The 18469-nt window shown below is 42.2% G+C and overlaps 1 protein-coding gene across 1 annotated transcript; it reads left to right on the forward strand.

Moving 5' to 3' along the window:
- Window positions 1–452: 452 nt before the first annotated feature.
- Window positions 453–16878, forward strand: LOC310871310 (uncharacterized protein; the record flags this gene model as incomplete). Its single annotated transcript, XM_083782796.1, has 10 exons — window positions 453–485; window positions 1721–1790; window positions 2097–2162; window positions 2299–2364; window positions 6005–6065; window positions 6237–6436; window positions 6541–6606; window positions 13093–13153; window positions 13264–13620; window positions 15625–16878. The coding sequence occupies exons 5-10, from the start codon at window positions 6012–6014 to the stop codon at window positions 16876–16878; spliced, it is 1992 nt and encodes a 663-aa protein (XP_083638922.1). The 5' UTR covers window positions 453–485; window positions 1721–1790; window positions 2097–2162; window positions 2299–2364; window positions 6005–6011.
- Between the last annotated feature and the right edge of the window lie 1591 nt (window positions 16879–18469).

Consider the following 18469-nt stretch of genomic DNA (forward strand, 5'->3'; position numbering starts at 1 on the left):
TCACATCATTTAGAGCGACGCCTACGCGGAAGGGTTGACTCCCACTTTTAGACTGGTTCAGCCCACGGCTTTTTCCAGGCTTTCATTTCGTCTGCGCGAAAGATGAAAGCCTGGAAAAAGCCGTGGGCTGAACCAGTCTAAAAGTGGGAGTCAACCCTTCCGCGTAGGCGTCGCTCTAAATGATGTATCGAGGCTAACCGCTGCCTAATCAAAGCCCCAGAGCACCTGCTGCACTCCTTGAATTTTAGGATGGTACCGGAGCATATTGGATGTCAACTTGACAATGTCAATGCCGCTGTCAAAACGCAACGCGACGCAACACGGTCCGTGGTTGCTTTGGTGTTAAGATTTTAAAATTGTGTAGTGTGCAACCGCCAGGCACTAATGACATGCTTATTATGTTACCGTCCTGATACCCTTAGGTATGATCTGACTGGCCCATCGACCTCCAAACCCAGCTTGGCTTCTGGTCCACTACCAGACCGGTGAGTGTTAACAATATGATAGCTGTCTGCATTTGTAAATTCTCATCCAGAGTCAAAGAAGCAGCTTTTAGCGACTTGTTGTTGTTTGAAGGGTGCAAGATCGGCCACGGAGCAGTGGTGAAGAAACCTTATTTTTAAAACAAAGCAATACTGCCCCATCAAAGTTGGTATTCTGACTTTGTATATAAGTAGACGGTATGCGCATGCTTAAAGTGAATGGCACATTGAGTGGCAAAGCAACATGCAAAGTGAGTTTAACATTGTTTAACGTTGTTTAATGCAGGACTTTTCTGTTTGGATGCATGGGTTGTCACGGCCAGAAAGTAGTTTTTTGACACTCAGTAGGCATTCCTGCATAACTTCCGAGTTTGATGATGATGATGTCACGCGCATATCTTCTATTGTCAGTTACTTCCATGTCATTATATTATCACCACTTTACCCAGAATCCAGCTCAAGTGTTTTTCTCCGTCATCGATAAGAACAGATGATAGTGGATCTCCAAGCTCACACAATGCATTGCAACGCGTGAACGAATGCCCCGGTGCTTCATGACACTGCTTATACAGGCCTACAATAATAAGTAGGACTTTAAATATTACAATAACTTCTGCAAAGAGGGATTCGCGGAGTCAGAGTTGCCGTTTCAGTGAACTAGCGAGAGCAGTGTGTTCATCTTCCACTCCCTGTGGCACGCAGGGGAGAGGTGGAGGAGTTAGGTGCTTTCACAGACAGGGGAGAGGTGGTGGAGTTAGGTGCTTTTACAGACAGCTTGAGCCTGCAATGGAGTTGAGAAGTTCTTTCCAAAAAACTCAAGGGGGATGGTGTGTGTGAGTGAGAGAAAGAGATTGGTGCTGTGGATTGCGAGACCGGGCATACATACTGTACTCGGCCCCATTTGTAAAACAATTTAAAATAAATATATAATAATAATAACTAGTCTAACATTCTCAATGTTTTTCAGGTGTTCCAAGATGGAATTGCTCCGTACCATGGACTCCCACATACAAGGAAAGCCCCAGCAGGTAATACTTTGACTAGTATCTAAAATGTGAAACAGAGGATGTAACACAACTAGAGATGCATTGTAATGACAGTGGAGGTTATCAGTTCATCTGCTTTCTGACGGTCACAGGCAGTGACTGCAGGTGACACACACAGCTGCACCAATGATCTAGAGAGTTCTGATACGGCCATCGCCATCAAAATGATTGGTTTTAGTGATGAAGAAAAAGACTTCCCCGGTGAAGAAAAGTACTCTCTTGATGAAGGAGGGGGAGAGGGGACATGCTCTAATACACTAAGGTCTGACTGAATTCCAGGTAAAACATATCGTCATCACGCAGAAACCTCTTATCTCCATAATCCAAATGCAAAAGCACCCCAAATGCACAACAAAGCATCAAAAGTAGCAGATCCGCAAGCTCATTTGATACTTCAGCTACTTTTTAATTTGAATCATGAAAAGTAACAGTTTTGGAAATATGAGGTTTCTACTCGACAGAGACGATATAACCCTAGCTCATCTAAATTCAATGTAATGTAATTGAATTTGAAAACCAACATCACATTTAAACATGTTACAGTATATGCTTATTATGTTACTCTTAGGCATGATCTAACTGGCCCATCGACCTCCAAACCCTGCTTGACTTCAGGTTCACTTTCACCAGACCGGTGAGTGCTATAAACGCTATTACTGATAGAATCTCATCCAGACACTGAGTCAAAGAAGGAGTCTAGCAAATTGCCAAAGAATGTTTAGGTGAATTAAAACAATGATTTTACTGATGTAGCGACTTGTTGTTTGAAGGGTGCCATATCAGCCACGAAGCAGTGATGAAGAAACTCTCTCCGCCTCGGAAAGCCTGGAGGAAAGGTATAAATATATAGAAAATAATTGAAAAGGTGATGGCTGTGATTACAATTCATTCATGTTTTATATATATTTTTAATGTTTATTTTATTTGAAAGTGAAATATTACTTTAAGATTTTATTGATAATACAACATTTAATAGAAAAACATACAGTGTTTCTTCTTCAAAAGCTTCGAAAATGATACCCATAAATGGGAAAATGTGCTTTTCATACTTTTAGACCCACAGTAATAACTAGAACTGCACTCTGTCGAGTGCATACTTGCTTGTTGCACACTAGTAGGCCATAAATGGCCAACTAGTGCGCAAGCAGAGCGTGCAAGTTCTTTCGGCCGCTGTAAACTGTCAAATCTCAGTATCTCTGTGAAGGAACGTTTGAAATGATTAATGTTTAGATGTAACTATTTGCTACCTACTTTATACATATAAACATCTAGTATTATTAAGTATGATTCAAGTTTCTATCTATATAAGAAATACTGTTTTATCGTTGTAGATATATTTGATGTTTATGCAAGAAAACAGCAAATCTGTGCCTGGTTTGCTGGGAGCAAATGACCACAAATGACCATATTTCTTACGTCATCATTAACCCATTCTGACCGGGCACCCATTTTGGTGTCGGCATCATGTTATGCTTTAGCTATTGAAAAATAGCAGATCTACAAGCTCATATCGCGCCACCGAGTGGCGCGATACGAGCTTGTAGATCTGCTATTTTTGAAAAATCGAAGAGCGACTGACATTTTTAGAATCTGATCTCAGGTCAGAATGGGTTCATCAGACCAGTGTGTGTCCGGCGGAAACCTCGTATGAATCTGATCTCAGGTCAGAATGGGTTAAGAGCTAGTCATACACATACACACCACATACTCTGGTCCCAGCAGATCAGGCACAATTTGCTATTTTATTTTTACTGATTATTTATATAGTATACGTATGACTAGCTCTAAATGATGACGTAAAAAAGATATATAGTATATAGTATATAGGCATATACTATATACGTATACATATATACTCTATACTCTATACTGTATAAAGTGTGTAGTTGTAAATTGATTAGCGGTATACTGTGGTTACTTTGCGCCAAAAAACGTGACAGCTGTTCCGCCATTTGATGCTTACGCAGAAAAACATCAAATCTGTGCCTGTGTTGCTGGACCAAATGACCACAAATGACCATATTTCTTACGTCATCATTAAGAGCTAGTCATACACATACACACCACATACTCTGGTCCCAGCAGATCAGGCACACACAGACATTCAGCCCTTGCTGTCATAGTAAGTGGCTCACTGCGTTCGCAACATATAGTTGCGAACGCAGTGAGCCACTTACTATGACAGCAAGGGCTGAATGTCTGTGTGTCTGTGTGTCTGTGTGTCTGTCCCGCTGTTACACCACCCGCCCGCCACCAGAGGGCGCAGCTGTAGCACACACACACACACACACAGGGCGCAGCTGTAGCACACACACACACACACACAGGGCGCAGCTGTAGCACACACACACACACACACACACACACAACCACACACACACGAGCTGCGTTCGCTTCCCGCGTTTGCGCGTCTTACTTGTATATATATAGTATATAGGCATATACTATATACGTATACATATATACTCTATACTGTATAAAGTGTGTAGTTGTAAGTTGATTAGCGGTATACTGTGGTTACTTTGCACCAAAAACCGTGACAGCTGTTCCGCCATTTGATGCTTACGCAGAAAAACATCAAATCTGTGCCTGTGTTGCTGGACCAAATGACCACAAATGACCATATTTCTTACGTCATCATTAAGAGCTAGTCATACACATACACACCACGTACTCTGGTCCCAGCAGATCAGGCACAATTTGCTATTTAATTTTTTACTGATTATGTATATAGTATACGTATGACTAGCTCTAAATGATGACGTAAGAGATATGGTCATTTGTGGTCATTTGGTCCAGCAACACAGGCACAGATTTGATGTTTTTCTGCGTAAGCATCGAATGGCGGAACAGCTGTCACGACGAAGGAGACCGGGCGAAAACATTACTTGCGCGCTCTGCTTGCGCAAGTAATGAGGACATATCATTAGTTGCCATATGAATATGAATCTTGATTGCATTCACCTGTGTGATTCCCATAGTTCCTCCAAACACACCTGTTTTTGAGGGGCGCTCCTGTGTCCAGTTATGAGGGTTTGTGTTTGCTACCACCACCTATGACTAGTTTTGAGTGTTGTAAACGCAAACATTGTGTAAACACAAACATTGAAGACAAAAGTGAGTATGCAAATTGTGATTGGCCGGAATGAGATGATGTATGATGATATGAGCACCCCTCACTTCACACGGGTGTGATTTGTTTTTTATTACAGAGTTACTCCGTTTTGAATCTCATTCAAGATGACTTCCAAACGGTGTGTTACTCATTTTAAACTTAATCAGCAGTGTCACACTATGTGTCTGAAAATAATTTTAGGTTAGAAATAAGCAACATCGTAACTACAGTGGATCCAAGGTGGAACGCAATTAATTGATTTATCATTAAAATAAACATGCTCTGAAAATGCACAGCTGTCTGTTAAGTTGTCTGGTGAGTCGCAAATGCGCTACTGTGACATCTAGTGGCTGTATGTTGTCTGTAGCAACTTTAAAACTTATGGCCAAGCTTTACAGTGGCAGCCTTGAGACTGTGGAACACCCCATAGCGTCTAATAGAAGCTTAACATTTTAACTACTTTTGACTAATTATTAGCATTTAATTTTCCATAACGTATTACTCTTATTACTTATTTTTGTTAGTTTATTGCAATGTTTTTCTGTTTGTCTATATTTCTTTGTTTTGTTTGCTGTTAAGCACTTTGGATAAATCATGCCTTTGCTTGTGTTTATTGTCTTGACTAAGGTAATTTATTGGATACTTGGTAATGGCACGTACTTACTGTAATGCTTGAGTACCTAGTTGACTGCATTTGGACCTAGTTTGAGTTTTGTTTTCAGTGAGCTTTGTTTAATAGTGTAAAAGCAATAATAATAATGGCATGGCTCCCATGTGGATCTTGGTCTTCATGTGGCCAGTCTGTGACGTCTGTCATCCAGTGGGGTCATGCTCGTTGCACGGGGTACCACGGCGTGTCCCCCTAGATTCAAGATGCACCAAGTACCCAACTCAAATGGCTACTTACTGCATAAGTTACTTACTGCATAACGGGTTTAACTGTTTATCTGAACGTCCTCATACACGGTATAAAAGGAAATGCCTCCTCCTCCATCGAAGAAGAAGAGATTTGTCAAAAGCAAACGTTTTAGTTTCTCTACTGCAGTGCAGTAAAGAAGTTGTCTGATTAGTATAAGTCTACTTTTGTGTTAATGTGTCTAAAACTCATACACTGGCTATCAGCTGTTCTGTGTGCATGCTTATATCATTAAAATGCCATAACACCAAAAAAAGATAAAACAAAAATCACCATTACACTACTGTCATCTATGCCATATGGCTCCATATTTGGGTTTAGCCTGATGCAACTGCTTTATAAAATTAAAATAATAATAAACGTGTGAAAAAGGCACAGTGATTGGTGCTGTGGTTTGTGAGACCAGAGCGACACATTTGCGACTAACATTCTCAATGTTTTTCAGGTGTTCCATGATGGAATTGATCGGTACTGTGGACTCCCACATACAAGGAAAGCCCCAGCAGGTAATACTTTTACTAGTATCTAAAATGTGGGGTGTTTGAACAGACTGTGAAGACGAATATCCTTCGGGGCAATAAAGATCATTATTATTATTATTAAGGATGTAACACAACTAGAGATGCATTGTAATGACAGTGGAGGTTATCAGTTAATCTGCTTTCTAACTGTCACAGGCAGTGACTGCAGGTGACACACACAGCTGCACCAATGATCTAGACAGTTCTGATACGGCCATCGCCATCAAAGAAGAAACAAGAGACATCGCACCTGCTGAAGAAAATACCGCACCAGATGAAGAAAAATACTTCCCTGCTGAAGAAAAGTACTATCACGATGAAGGAGGGGGAGAGGAGACATGCTCTAATACACTAAGGTCTGACTGAATTCCAGGTAGAACATATCGCCCATTGTCACACAGAAACCTCCTATCTCCATATATCATTATTTTACAATGTAGCTACTTGTTGTTATTTGAAGGGAGCATCATCAGCCACGGAGCAGTGACGAAGAAACTCTCTCGGCCTCGGACAGCCTGGAGGAAAGGTATAACTAATTATTGTCTAGTGCTAATCTAGCCCATTTTAGCCTGAGATCAGATTCTAAAAATGTCTTCTACATCCTTACAGTTTTCTGAACACCAAAAGGGGTTCCCGCCCAAAATGGGCTAGTGCAGCGATTCCCTACTTGTGGGACGTGAAAAACACCATCGCATTTTGTCTCAATGTTGTTTCCATCCAAGCTGGAACGATCGATTGATCATTAAAATGACCACTTAACGGCATGATGGGTGGCCCACGAATGCTTTTGGAATTTCAAATTGTTCAGGAATAGTTGGGAATCACTGATCTAGTGCGACATCTAGTGACTGTATGTTGTCCATTCTCCATAGCATCTAAAATGATCTAAAACTAATGAAAACCATACTTTTTCTACTTTATAACATATTTCAATCATTATTAGTTATTTTAGTTAGTTTATTGTCTCCACCAGGCCGAAGGCATGTGGGGAGAGTATGTTTTGCACTCCGTCCGTCCGTTTGTGTGTCCGTCCGTCCGTCCGTCCGTCCGTCCGTGAACAGCTAATCTCGGCCACCGTTAACCCGGTCGATGCCATATTTTGCACACACACTCCCTGGATGCCAACGATGAACCTCTGCCCCAAACTTTCCAGAACGGCCTGTTATAGCGCCACCAGGAGGCCGCTTTGTGCAAAACAACCCGGTCGATGCCAAATTTTGCACACACACTCCCTGGATGCCAACGATGAACCTCTGCCCCAAACTTTCCAGAACGGCCTGTTATAGCGCCACCAGGAGGCCGCTTTGTGCAAAACAAGTTTTTGCACAGTACACCTACAGATTTTGTCCAAACATCACGCAAATTGGTACACAGTCTCTCTAGAGCCATTCAACGAAACGGGTCTTTCAGATTTATCAGACTCCATCCTGATTGGTTAAGATTGGCTTCCAAAGTTCACAGGAGTGCTCAGTTTCAAACAAAATGCTGCAAATCATGAACACATCGCGTGATTTCCGTGAAATTGTGCACCCACATTCCCACTAGGCCGAGGACGAAATGCCACATGAACAATTTCAACTCAGCCTCAAGGTGGCGCTATAACTGGCCGAAAAGTGTTTTTACCTCTAACTGCACGGATCTGTGGATAACCTGGTGGAGACCTGTGCCCGGAAGGGCATTTTTTCTAGTTGTCATTTATGTCTGTCATAATCTTCTTTTCTATCAATTAACCCAACCCATGAAGCCTTGAATACATGGAGATTCTTTTAGTTTTTGTTCCTAAGCCAATAAGGAAAGGATGTTCGGGGGCAATCTTGTTTGGCGACGTCAACACCAATATTTTGGTAAAAGATACAGCAATTTATAAGTCCTTCCGAAATTACTGTAGCCTGCATAACCTGGTTCAGTTGATTTCTCATTATACAAGGGTATGCCCTGACTCTCAAACCATCTTAGACCTCATCTTGACAAATGACCTGACTAAGATCTCCAGAAGTGGTGTCATACAGTGCAATATAAGTGATCATGATATCATTTATTGTACTCGTAAACTTCACAAATCTGCAGTCAATTGTCATAACACAATCAGATTCAGATCATTAAAAAACTACACCTGTGAAGCATTAAATACAGCTCTGGAGAATCTGGACTGGTCAAACGTCCTTAACTGTACATCTACAGAAGAGGCCTGGTCTCGTTTTAAATCTGCCTTTCTATCAGTGGTTGACAGCCTGGCTCCCATGAAAATCATTAGGGGCGAAAGCGAGAACTCAACCATGGATGAATGCCGACATCCTAATGGCCATGAAAACGAGAAATGAGAGTTATGCCAAGTTCAGAAAAAACAGAGATGAGCAGCTGTTCGACAAATGCAAACAATTGCGTAACAAGGTAAATGGCATGATCAAGACAGCCAAACAAACCTACTTCAATGAGAAAATTGAAGAAAACAAGAAAAAGCCCCCAAAACTTTGGAAGTCCCTTAACCCATTCTGACCTGAGATCAGATTCATACGAGGTTTCCGCCGGACACACACTGGTCTGATGAACCCATTCTGACCTGAGATCAGATTCTAAAAATGTCAGTCGCTCTTCGATTTTTCAAAAATAGCAGACCTACAAGCTCGTATCGCGCCACTCGGTGGCGCGATATGAGCTTGTAGATCTGCTATTTTTAAATAGCTAAAGCATAACATGATGCTGACACCAAAATGGGTGCCCGGTCAGAATGGGTTAAGGAACTGGGCTGTAACAACAGGCTCAAAACAAAGATCACGAATCTCAACATTAAAATAAATGGCTCGCTCATCTCTGATAAGCTGAATGTGGCTAACTGCCTAAATGGTTTCTTCACAACCATAGCTTCCACACTGGTGGACAAGTTGCCCTCCCATTCAGGCCTTTATGGAGAGCAGCATATAAGCTCTTTTTACAAAGGTCTCGGTGCTGTTGAGGACAGCTTCAAAATCTTGTCCGTAACAACAGAGGACGTGTTATCAAAACTCATTGCCTTACAGCCAACCAAAGCTACCGGCCATGATGGTATCCCCACTAGGTTCCTCAGAGATGCAGCGGTTTCTATTGCCCCTGTTGTGGCTCACATTACAAACCTGTCCATCAGACAGGGCCATGTTCCACAGGAACATGGCAAACTTGTAGTTCCTCTCTATAAAAAGGGCAGCAAGTTGGACCCTGGGAACTACCGCCCTGTGTCCATCCTTTGTTCCATCTCAAAGGTCATAGAGAGACTAGTGTATGAACAGATAAATTCATATCTGCTTCAAAACAAGCTTCTTTTTTAATTTCAGTCAGGCTTCAGAAGATCTCACTCCACTGACACATGTCTGTTATACTTGACAGATAACATCAGACGTGAGGTGGACTCAGGCAAGTACTGTGGCATGGTCATGCTGGACCATCAAAAGGCGTTTGACACTGTGAACCACTCCATACTGCTAAACAAGCTGAAGGCAATCGGTTTTGATGGCCCATCATTAAACTGGGTGAGATCTTACCTTGAGGGAAGGAAACAGGTGGTCAATGTAAATTGTACCCTGTCTACCTCCCTCCCAGTAGAGTGTGGGGGCCCCCAAGGGAGCATCCTAGGGCCTCTACTGTTTCTAATTTATGTAAATGACATGAACTCGGCATGTAAATGCAATCTGTTCTTGTTCGCAGACGACTCAGCTCTCCTAGTCTCGGACAAAGATAAGTCGCAGGTCGAGAGAGTACTCAGCACAGAGCTCGGTAGCATCTGTCTTTGGCTCTCCGACAACAAATTGTCACTGCACCTTGGGAAAACTGAGTCTATTCTCTTTGGTTCAAGTCATAACCTCAACAAGTCCCCAGGCTTCACAGTTAGAGTGGGTGACAGTGTGGTCACAAATAGTGAAGAGGTCACTTACTTGGGTTTTATACTAGATAACAAACTCACAGGTGAAAAAATGGCAATGAAAGTGATCTCAAAGGTCAACCAGAGAACTCGTTTCTTGGGCAGGATATCCCCTTATGTCAACAGCAGTGCTATGAGGACCTAGCCTGGTTAATAAACCAGACCGAATCAGCCGTTGGCAAAAATAAGTTGCCTGCCGGCGGATTTCGGTCTGGAGAGGCTCAATTGTACGCCCATTTCCTACACCAGAGAATGTGGGCGGCCAATCGGCGGGCTTTGGTACAGTGACTTTCAATGCTTGAGACCTTTGACTGACAGTAGCTCTGACCAAATGCGTCAAAGAGAAAATGTTTCCCTGGAAATGAAATCCAAGCTGAGCCTCCCCAGACTAATATCCCGCGGTCCGTGCGATATTAGTCTGGTTTATTAACCAGGCTAATGAGGACCTTGGCCGGTGCCCTCATCCAGTGCCACTTTGACTATGTGTGTACTTCATGGTACAGAGGTATGTCCAAGCTTTTGAAAACAAAGCTGCAGAACTCCCAAAACAAGCTTGTGAGGTTACTACTAAAATTGAACCCCAGGGGTGCCATTTAGGACTTCAAATAATATTACTAATCATATTACAGTTTTATGAGCTGGGGGCATGTTGTATGTCATATTGCAATTTTGGGCATGTTAAGAAGCGCTTTCGACACCCCGTGGATTGCGCAAAACGGCCTTGAATTAGTCATGGGTGTGTTTAAGGCGTGTTTGAGACGTACCCAATCAACATGTCCGTACTATTCTCTTTACCAGTCAGCTGATGTCACATACGGAATGCGCACTTTGGGGATCGTGGTATTACATTTCTTCAGGCTGGCACCATAGAAGACATGACATGACTTTGTCACATTTGGGTTAATTATTCCTATTGCACTGCATGCTGTCACCTTTATGCCTCAAAATAATTTGTTTCTATTGAAAAACACCAGTAAAATAACGTTTATTATATTTTATTTCATTCAAGTCATGATGAAGGAATGAGTTGAATGCTGCTGCTTAATGCTGTGCCTGTGGCCCCGATGGTAGGCTATATAGTCTTCGCTCGTAGCATTTTATTGAAGAAGACTTGAAACATATTTTGATTGTCCACAAATATAAAGTTCTTCCTTCTTTTTAAATATGTTCTTGCACATTGTTATAATGATCATTATATATATCCCCCTGCAGTCAGAGTTCATAGTTTTAATGAATGAATGTGATGCATTGTGAGCTGGTATAGATCTGCTATTTTCAAAAGTAATCTTGGAATTTTTCTTTTAAATTTTTGGATTAGCCGTCCTTACTCCTTAGTTGGGCAAATGCATTCATCTGGGGATCCTTGACATGGGAATGTGCTGTGTGAGGATCACTGGTTTAAACAACATTAGGAGAAAAGCCCAAATAACCACTTTAGAAACAAGAAAAGCACAAAATAGTACAACTACCAATATTTACAAGCAACTTTACAGAAAAAGAAGCCGCTTATAATAAACAGACATGGCAACACTCTAGCAGCCTCCCAGAGCCGCTCAAGTGTAAAATCAAACAGTGCTTGTTGCGTTTATGAGGTGGTCAGACCCACGTCTAATCGTTATGCGCTGAGTGTTTCTAGGTCAAGGGGCTTAATAGCAAATTGCGCAAAGCGAAAATAATTAACATATGGACACTCCCACAATGCTAAAATGTTCAGGAACGCCGTATGCCATATGTGTGTGCGTTCAACACGGGCTGAGTGCGTTCAACACGGGCCGATATGCCTTTCATAATACCATTGTGCGCAGAGCGAGGGCAATTTCCCCCATTGTAAAACGGATCTTCAAAATGGCACCCCAGGTCTCATCTTACCTCTGCCCACTTTAGTAGCCTGGGATGGCTAAGGGTGGAGGAGAGAGTATCTCAGCTCTCATTGTGTCTGGTTTTCAAGATCCTAGGTGCCTCTGTTCCAGAGTACCTGCTGGGCTACCTGCCCAGAGTGAGGGATGCTCACAGGTACTCAACCAGAGGAAGTCCTTATGACCTAGTTCCCCCCAGTTTCAGGACACTCATGGGAAAAAATGCTTTTTTCTACGCAGCCACTACTCTGTGGAATGCACTCCCTCCAGCCCTGAAATCCCTACATTCTATTGCAACTATTGCAATATTTAGGAAAGACCTGAAATCATGGCTCCATCTACACACTAACTGGTCATAGTTAGCTTCCGACCCTGGATAGCCCATCTCCCATGCTCAGGACTATTCTCTCAGGGTACCTCTTGTCCTATGTATATAGCTCCCAGCCTTATATATAAGGATTATGTATTATATGTTCCATGGTTGTTTTGTCTGTACAGTATGTATGTGTATAGTTTCATGTCACAAAGTGGACCACAATGGAAACAAGCGAAGGCTTTTTTGTGTCTAAGTCCATTTGGCTTTTTTTTTAAATGTCATTTTCTGTAATTTTCTGAAACTGCCAATAAAGTATTCTATCTAGTTGATGACCCATGTAGGAAACTCAATGGAGAGCAGACTCCTACCAGAGATAAGTCATACATTTGACATATACAAAAAATCTCCATGAATTCAAGGCTCCATGGGGTGAGTAATCAATAGAAATAGTCATTGTGGGGTGAACTATCTTTTTAAAGTTAATGGATTGGATAGGGTGCACAACGGCACAAGACATTTGACGGTGATTGGTGCTGTGGTTCGTACAGTTCGACAGTAGGGCTTTAAGCAACTAGACTATTCAACTAGTCGACTAGTAAATCCACTAGTTGACCTCGTTGGTACTAGTTGGCTAGTTGATAAGGGAAAAAAGGTTCTTTTTGGAGGGGGGGGGGGGGGGCGGGGGTTCCTCCTGTTTTTGTAGGCCTCAAGAGCAGCTAGATTATAGTTATAGTCACCAATGTACACAGTTGTTAAACTACAAATATGATTTATTTTATTATTATTATTTATTTTACACATAATAGGTAGGCCTAGTTAAACAACTAGTCGGCCAGTTTCTCCACTCTGAGATAAATAAAGGACGATATACATTATATTCATCTATTTCTCGAAATGTCGTATTTTTTAGGAAAGGAAAACTAGTCTAACATTTGTCATGTTTTTCAGGTTTTCCAAGATGGATTCTATCGCTACTGTGGACTGCTGCATACCAGGAAAGCCCCAGCAGGTAATACTTTCACTAGTATCTAAAACAGAGGATGAAACGCAACTAGAGATGCATTCTAATTCTAATGACAGCGGAGGTTTATCAGATCATCTGCTTTTTAACCATCACAGACAGTGGCCTCAGGTGACACCAACGATCCGGAGAGTTCCGATGCCGCCATCACCGAAATAATTGGCTTTAGTGACGAAGAGAACGTCTCGTCTGATGAAGAAAACGACTCGCCCGACGAAGGAATTGACTCCTCCGATGAAGGAGGAGGTGGAGATCACAGTTCAGACAGTGACTGGACGCCTGAGGAAACGGTCGGCAGCGAGAGCGAAGAGAAAGAAAAGGACTCTTTGGTTGAAGGAGGAGGAGGAAAGAGGCTGGGGGATGAGAGCGAGCACAGCTCCGACTGGGACGGGGGTCCACTGGAGCACCGCAGTATAAACAGCACCTCAGTGAGAGAAGAACGACCACCACAACAGGTAGGCCGTTTTCACCACAACACCTTTTTCCCTTTGCTATTTTTGAGGGGTGCTAGCCCCTGATTGGTCAATCGCCGAATTCAGTGGTGTGTTATTTCTTGATAATGACTGCTCCTCTCTATAACGCTGTCTAATCAAAGCCTCAGAGCACCTGCTGCTTGCTGCGCTGCTTGCATTTTATGCCGTATCCAACATGACAGCCATGTAAACAAACACACAGTCATTTACAGCTAAACGTTGCTCTCAACTTCTCAAGAATGTTCTTGAAATCATTTTGAAGCGAGAAATAGACGATACAGTGCCAGGAAACCTTAACGCTGTTCATTTTGCACTAGGTTAGCTGCGGTTCAGAATGGGTTCATTTTACAGAGCGCCTTCAGTGGTGTTGATTCTTTAAAGTCCTTCCTTAAAGTTCATATTCCAAGATATTCCATGGACATTAAAAAAAATAACCGGTTTCCTTTTTGATTCTTGGGGTCACTATTCGATTTAAAATCGATGGTCAATACGAAATGATTCTGGATTCAAAATGCTTCCCAATCAATTCAACCTAGGGCAGCCAACCGGGTGCAAGCTATATGGGATTTGGATAAGTCAAAGAGTCACTCCTGTCTGACCATCAGCTATGTATATATAATATATTCACGTACAAAACAGTTTTCCAGAAAAGCTCGTATTCAACGTCAGTTTTTTTAACGGGGCACCCTCGTAAAATTATCTCAGGTGGATTTTCACCTGTATAAATGTGAACACAAATAAAATATATCGTTGGCAGCTCATTAGCCTATCGGCTTCCTGCTCCACTTAACAGCCAGCGACTGTCTGACAGGCTCCTAGTAGCCACCCACTACTAGGAGCCCACCCGCCTATTGTGCAACAATTCTGTACTTTAATGCACATTGTGTAATATTCTGCACCGTGCATACTATACTGCAAACGGCCCAGAGTTCAGTGGAAAATTCTCCTGGGGACGGTGGGGGTCTAAGCAGGGCTTTTGGACTCTTACTCATGGAACCCAACAAGAAGCCGTCCGCACACTCGTCCCACACGCTTTATTGCACGCAACTGTTCTCGCCAATCCCGACCATACAGGGAGGTCTGGTCAAACTATATAGATTGTATTTCTTTGAGAATACGCATGTGGGCACCCTTTTTCCGCCAGAGTGATTTTCTTTTACTCCCACGTGAACAAGCATTGCGCCTGTGAACGGCCTTTCCTTGGTATATTGTAGGGTGGATGGATGCACATAATGCACTTTATTCAAGTGGGATGTTTGCTTGATGTCACCAGAATGTGGAAAATGCATTGATTGCATATTATTTTAGAGAGAGAGCTCATGACCTTTTGTAGTGTATTGATATTTGTCTGTATAGTTGTGTATTGCTTTTGTGTATACAGTATGTATTGCTTTCGTGTTGTTTTGTCATGTTTTCTTTGAGGACCGCAATGGCAATCGTGATGGCTGACTAATATGTCGGAAAGCAGCTCTGTGCTCTTGCAGTATCACTAAAATAAAAATCAATCAATCAATACATTCATTAACCCATTTTGGGGGCGGGAAACCCTTTTGGTGTTTTAAACATGATGTTATAATTTAGCTATTGAAAAATAGCAGATCACACATCGCCACTCAGCGGTGTGCTATGAGCTTGTAGATCTGCTATTTATTTTAAATCGTGAAAATATTTATTTCGGAAAAATGTTGAGGTCAGGCCTAAATGGGTTAATTTGGAGTGGGAGAGAAGCAGCCTCCTTGTGATTACGCTTGTGCGTCCTCCACTTAAGCTTGTGCGTCCTCCACTTAAGCTTGTGCGTCCTCCACTTAAGCTTGTGCGTCCTCCACTTTCCCATTGGAAGTGTATCACAGACATGCAGATGTGGGAATAGGGCCTTTCGTTTGTTGTCTGCTTTTTTCCAGGTCGGGTCACTATCAAACTAGACATGTTGACTGAGATGTTTTGCTACCGCACACGTTACTGATCACCTCTTCTTTATCTTTCCAGACTGTGCCCTGGGGTGACACTCAGAGCTTCAGCAATAGTGACGAGAACTTTGACAAGGGTGGCGCAGTTGGCCGAAAGCTCCGAAAACTCTGTCCCGAATGTGGAAGGTTGTTCAAAGATCTGAAGCCTCATACGTGTGAGCACAAAATCAAGCCTTGTTTTTGTAATCTGTGCGGTAAGAGATTTGCCGCTGAGCGCGATCTAAAAAATCACAACAGGATCCACAAGGAAAGCTGGAAATATGTGTGCAGGTTCTGCCTTGCAACCTTCAAAACAAAGCCAGACAAAATTAAACATGAGTGCAGCCATCCGCCGGCATTGAAACCCTATTCTTGTTCGGACTGTCCAGAGACTTTCAAGACCTTCCCCGAGCGCCGTGAACACATACAGAAGAGCCACAGAGCAGGTCCCGTCATTTTCGTTTGTCACACATGCAACAGGAGGTTTGATTGCAAACATAAAATGCTGAGGCATTCAGTTGTGCACACGGGAGAAAAGCAGTATGTATGTACGGTTTGTCAACGTCCGTTCAACCAGTCAGGCCACCTCAAATCCCACATGCGTGTCCACACAGGAGAAAGACCCTATCAGTGTCAGCACTGTGATAAGAGCTTTAATCACAATGTTAGCCTGAAGAGTCACAGCAAGCGTTGCCATGGACACGTCCCTGACCCAGGGATGGACGTGCAAACGAAGAAAACAGAGAAGGATGAGTCTGCGGCTGAATTAGATGACACGACTGAAATGGAGAACAGTGGCCTTAATGAGGAGGAGGCTGAGCGAAATAATGACACGTGCAACTCTGAGGAGGAGGATGAAGAGCAGGGGGCTACAAAGAAATGGAACAATACGTTCACAGCTAAAGGAAACTCGATGAGTAGGGCAGTGATCACCTCAGGTGACCAGTTGAAGAGGAAGTTATGCGACGGTGATGCAAATGAGGAAGGCCAGGGCAACAGTGACTCGGCAGATGAGGTAGAGAAGAGGGCAGGCAAGAAAATGAGAAAGACCACCTGGAGATTCAAAGGAAGACCAAAGAACTCTGAGGGTGAAGAGCATAGCAGTCACTCTGAATTTGACCTTGAGAGTGAAGAGAATAGCAGTGACTCTGATTTTGACCTTGAGAGTGAAGAGCATAGCAGTGACTCTGATTTTAATCCAACAAGGGGGAAACCCAAGAGAATAGGCGAGGCTCAAACCTGTAAGGACAGAGGGAGACGCAGAGGAAGGTCAAAGAACAATCCATTACTCTGACTGTCTTTTAAATGACTTGGAGGATGTTGCTGAATAATGGCAGATTTTATGAAGAGGTTTGGCTTCTCTGGCTGAGTATTGTTAAAAATAGAAGGGTCAAAGGAGTTCAGACTGTTTAAATGAGATCTGAGATCTACTTAATTCTGAACATGGTTACAAAACAGGATAAGGTAGTGGAGGAAGGTAGGTGTTTTATAAATTAGATGTTTTATAAGTTATTTTTTTATATCCTTGCGTCCGTACAGATTGAGTGACAGCGTGTAAATATGTATATTTTAGAATCAATGAACATTTTAGAATATTACTCCCCCTAGGGATGTTAATAGTTAATCGTTTAATCGTCGTTAAGAAATACAGTTAACAAAGTTATACGGTTCTATCATTGGGTGGGTTTTAGTGAATGCTGTTTGCGCGCGGCCGAGGAACGCACATGTTGGGCCCCCACCTTGGTAGCCACACATAGACTGTAAAAATATGGGGTAGCCACAGAAACGTCTCTGCTTTTGTATGTGACAGACAAGACTGCACTTTTGATTTCATTAAAATTATTCCTCCTAGATATTGAGGGAAATAAGCTTATCAACTAACCGGTTACTCGATCAGGTTATCAATTAATAGATTATTTGCATCCTTAACTCAAACACGTCCATATTATCCATGTTACCAAACAATCCTAGACACATTTTGTTACAGTTACTCAAGATAGAAGAGACTTGAGTATTTTCCTCCATCTAGACTTTCCCAAATGCTCATATGCGCACACATGGCAAAGCTTTTTGTCCTGCCGGAATTAAGGGTTTTTCTGAAGTAAAGAAATGCTTGCAACTCTCAAATTCTCTCAATTTGTTTTGTCTTTGATCAAAAAGTAGGATGCTTCCTTCCCGCTTATGTTTATCCTTGCTCTGTACACGGGTGCATAACCTGTTTGAAAGTCTTTCATGTCTTTGCTTCAAAGCTTCGGATGTACTGTATGTAGTGGGATTGGAGGTACATGCAATGATCTATTCTTGAGTGACAAATGGTTTCTTTCTTTCTCTTCTTTTATATCTTGAGAAGCCTCATTTTTTCCACCCTTAAACATGATCATCGGGTATTATTATATTAGGAGATGTCATGTTTTCAAAATATTATACAGTATTTGTTCAAATTTAGGTTTTATGTGAATATGCCCACCAGTTCATTAAGTACAGTAGTATATGCCTGGTGGGTGGTGATCCACCTGAACTGAAGCTGCACCCACAGCTGTTGTTGTATGATAAAGGGTTAGGGGAGGGGATGATATTGTGATGTCACTATATCATTCATTGTTTTTTTTTTCTCATTGGTTTGACTGTCAAGGTTTCAGCCTCCAGGAAGAAATCCTAAAAACAAAGGGAAGACATTGCCTCATAAACACATGAAAGAATGGAAAAATCACGGCACGGAAATCTATGTCTTCTGCTTGTCTAGTAAAACAAAATTTTGTCACAGGGTGTGATTAATCTAGAATTCTGATATTATGTATACTGTAATAAATTAACATCCTCAAGTTGGTTTTCTGGGTCTTTGAACCAAAGGCCCTGACTTGCAAATTAATTATACGTTTTGTTTT

The sequence above is a fragment of the Protomyctophum parallelum genome (assembly GCF_964188405.1).
Source record: "Protomyctophum parallelum genome assembly, chromosome: 14".
NCBI classification, from domain to species: Eukaryota; Metazoa; Chordata; class Actinopteri; order Myctophiformes; family Myctophidae; genus Protomyctophum; species Protomyctophum parallelum.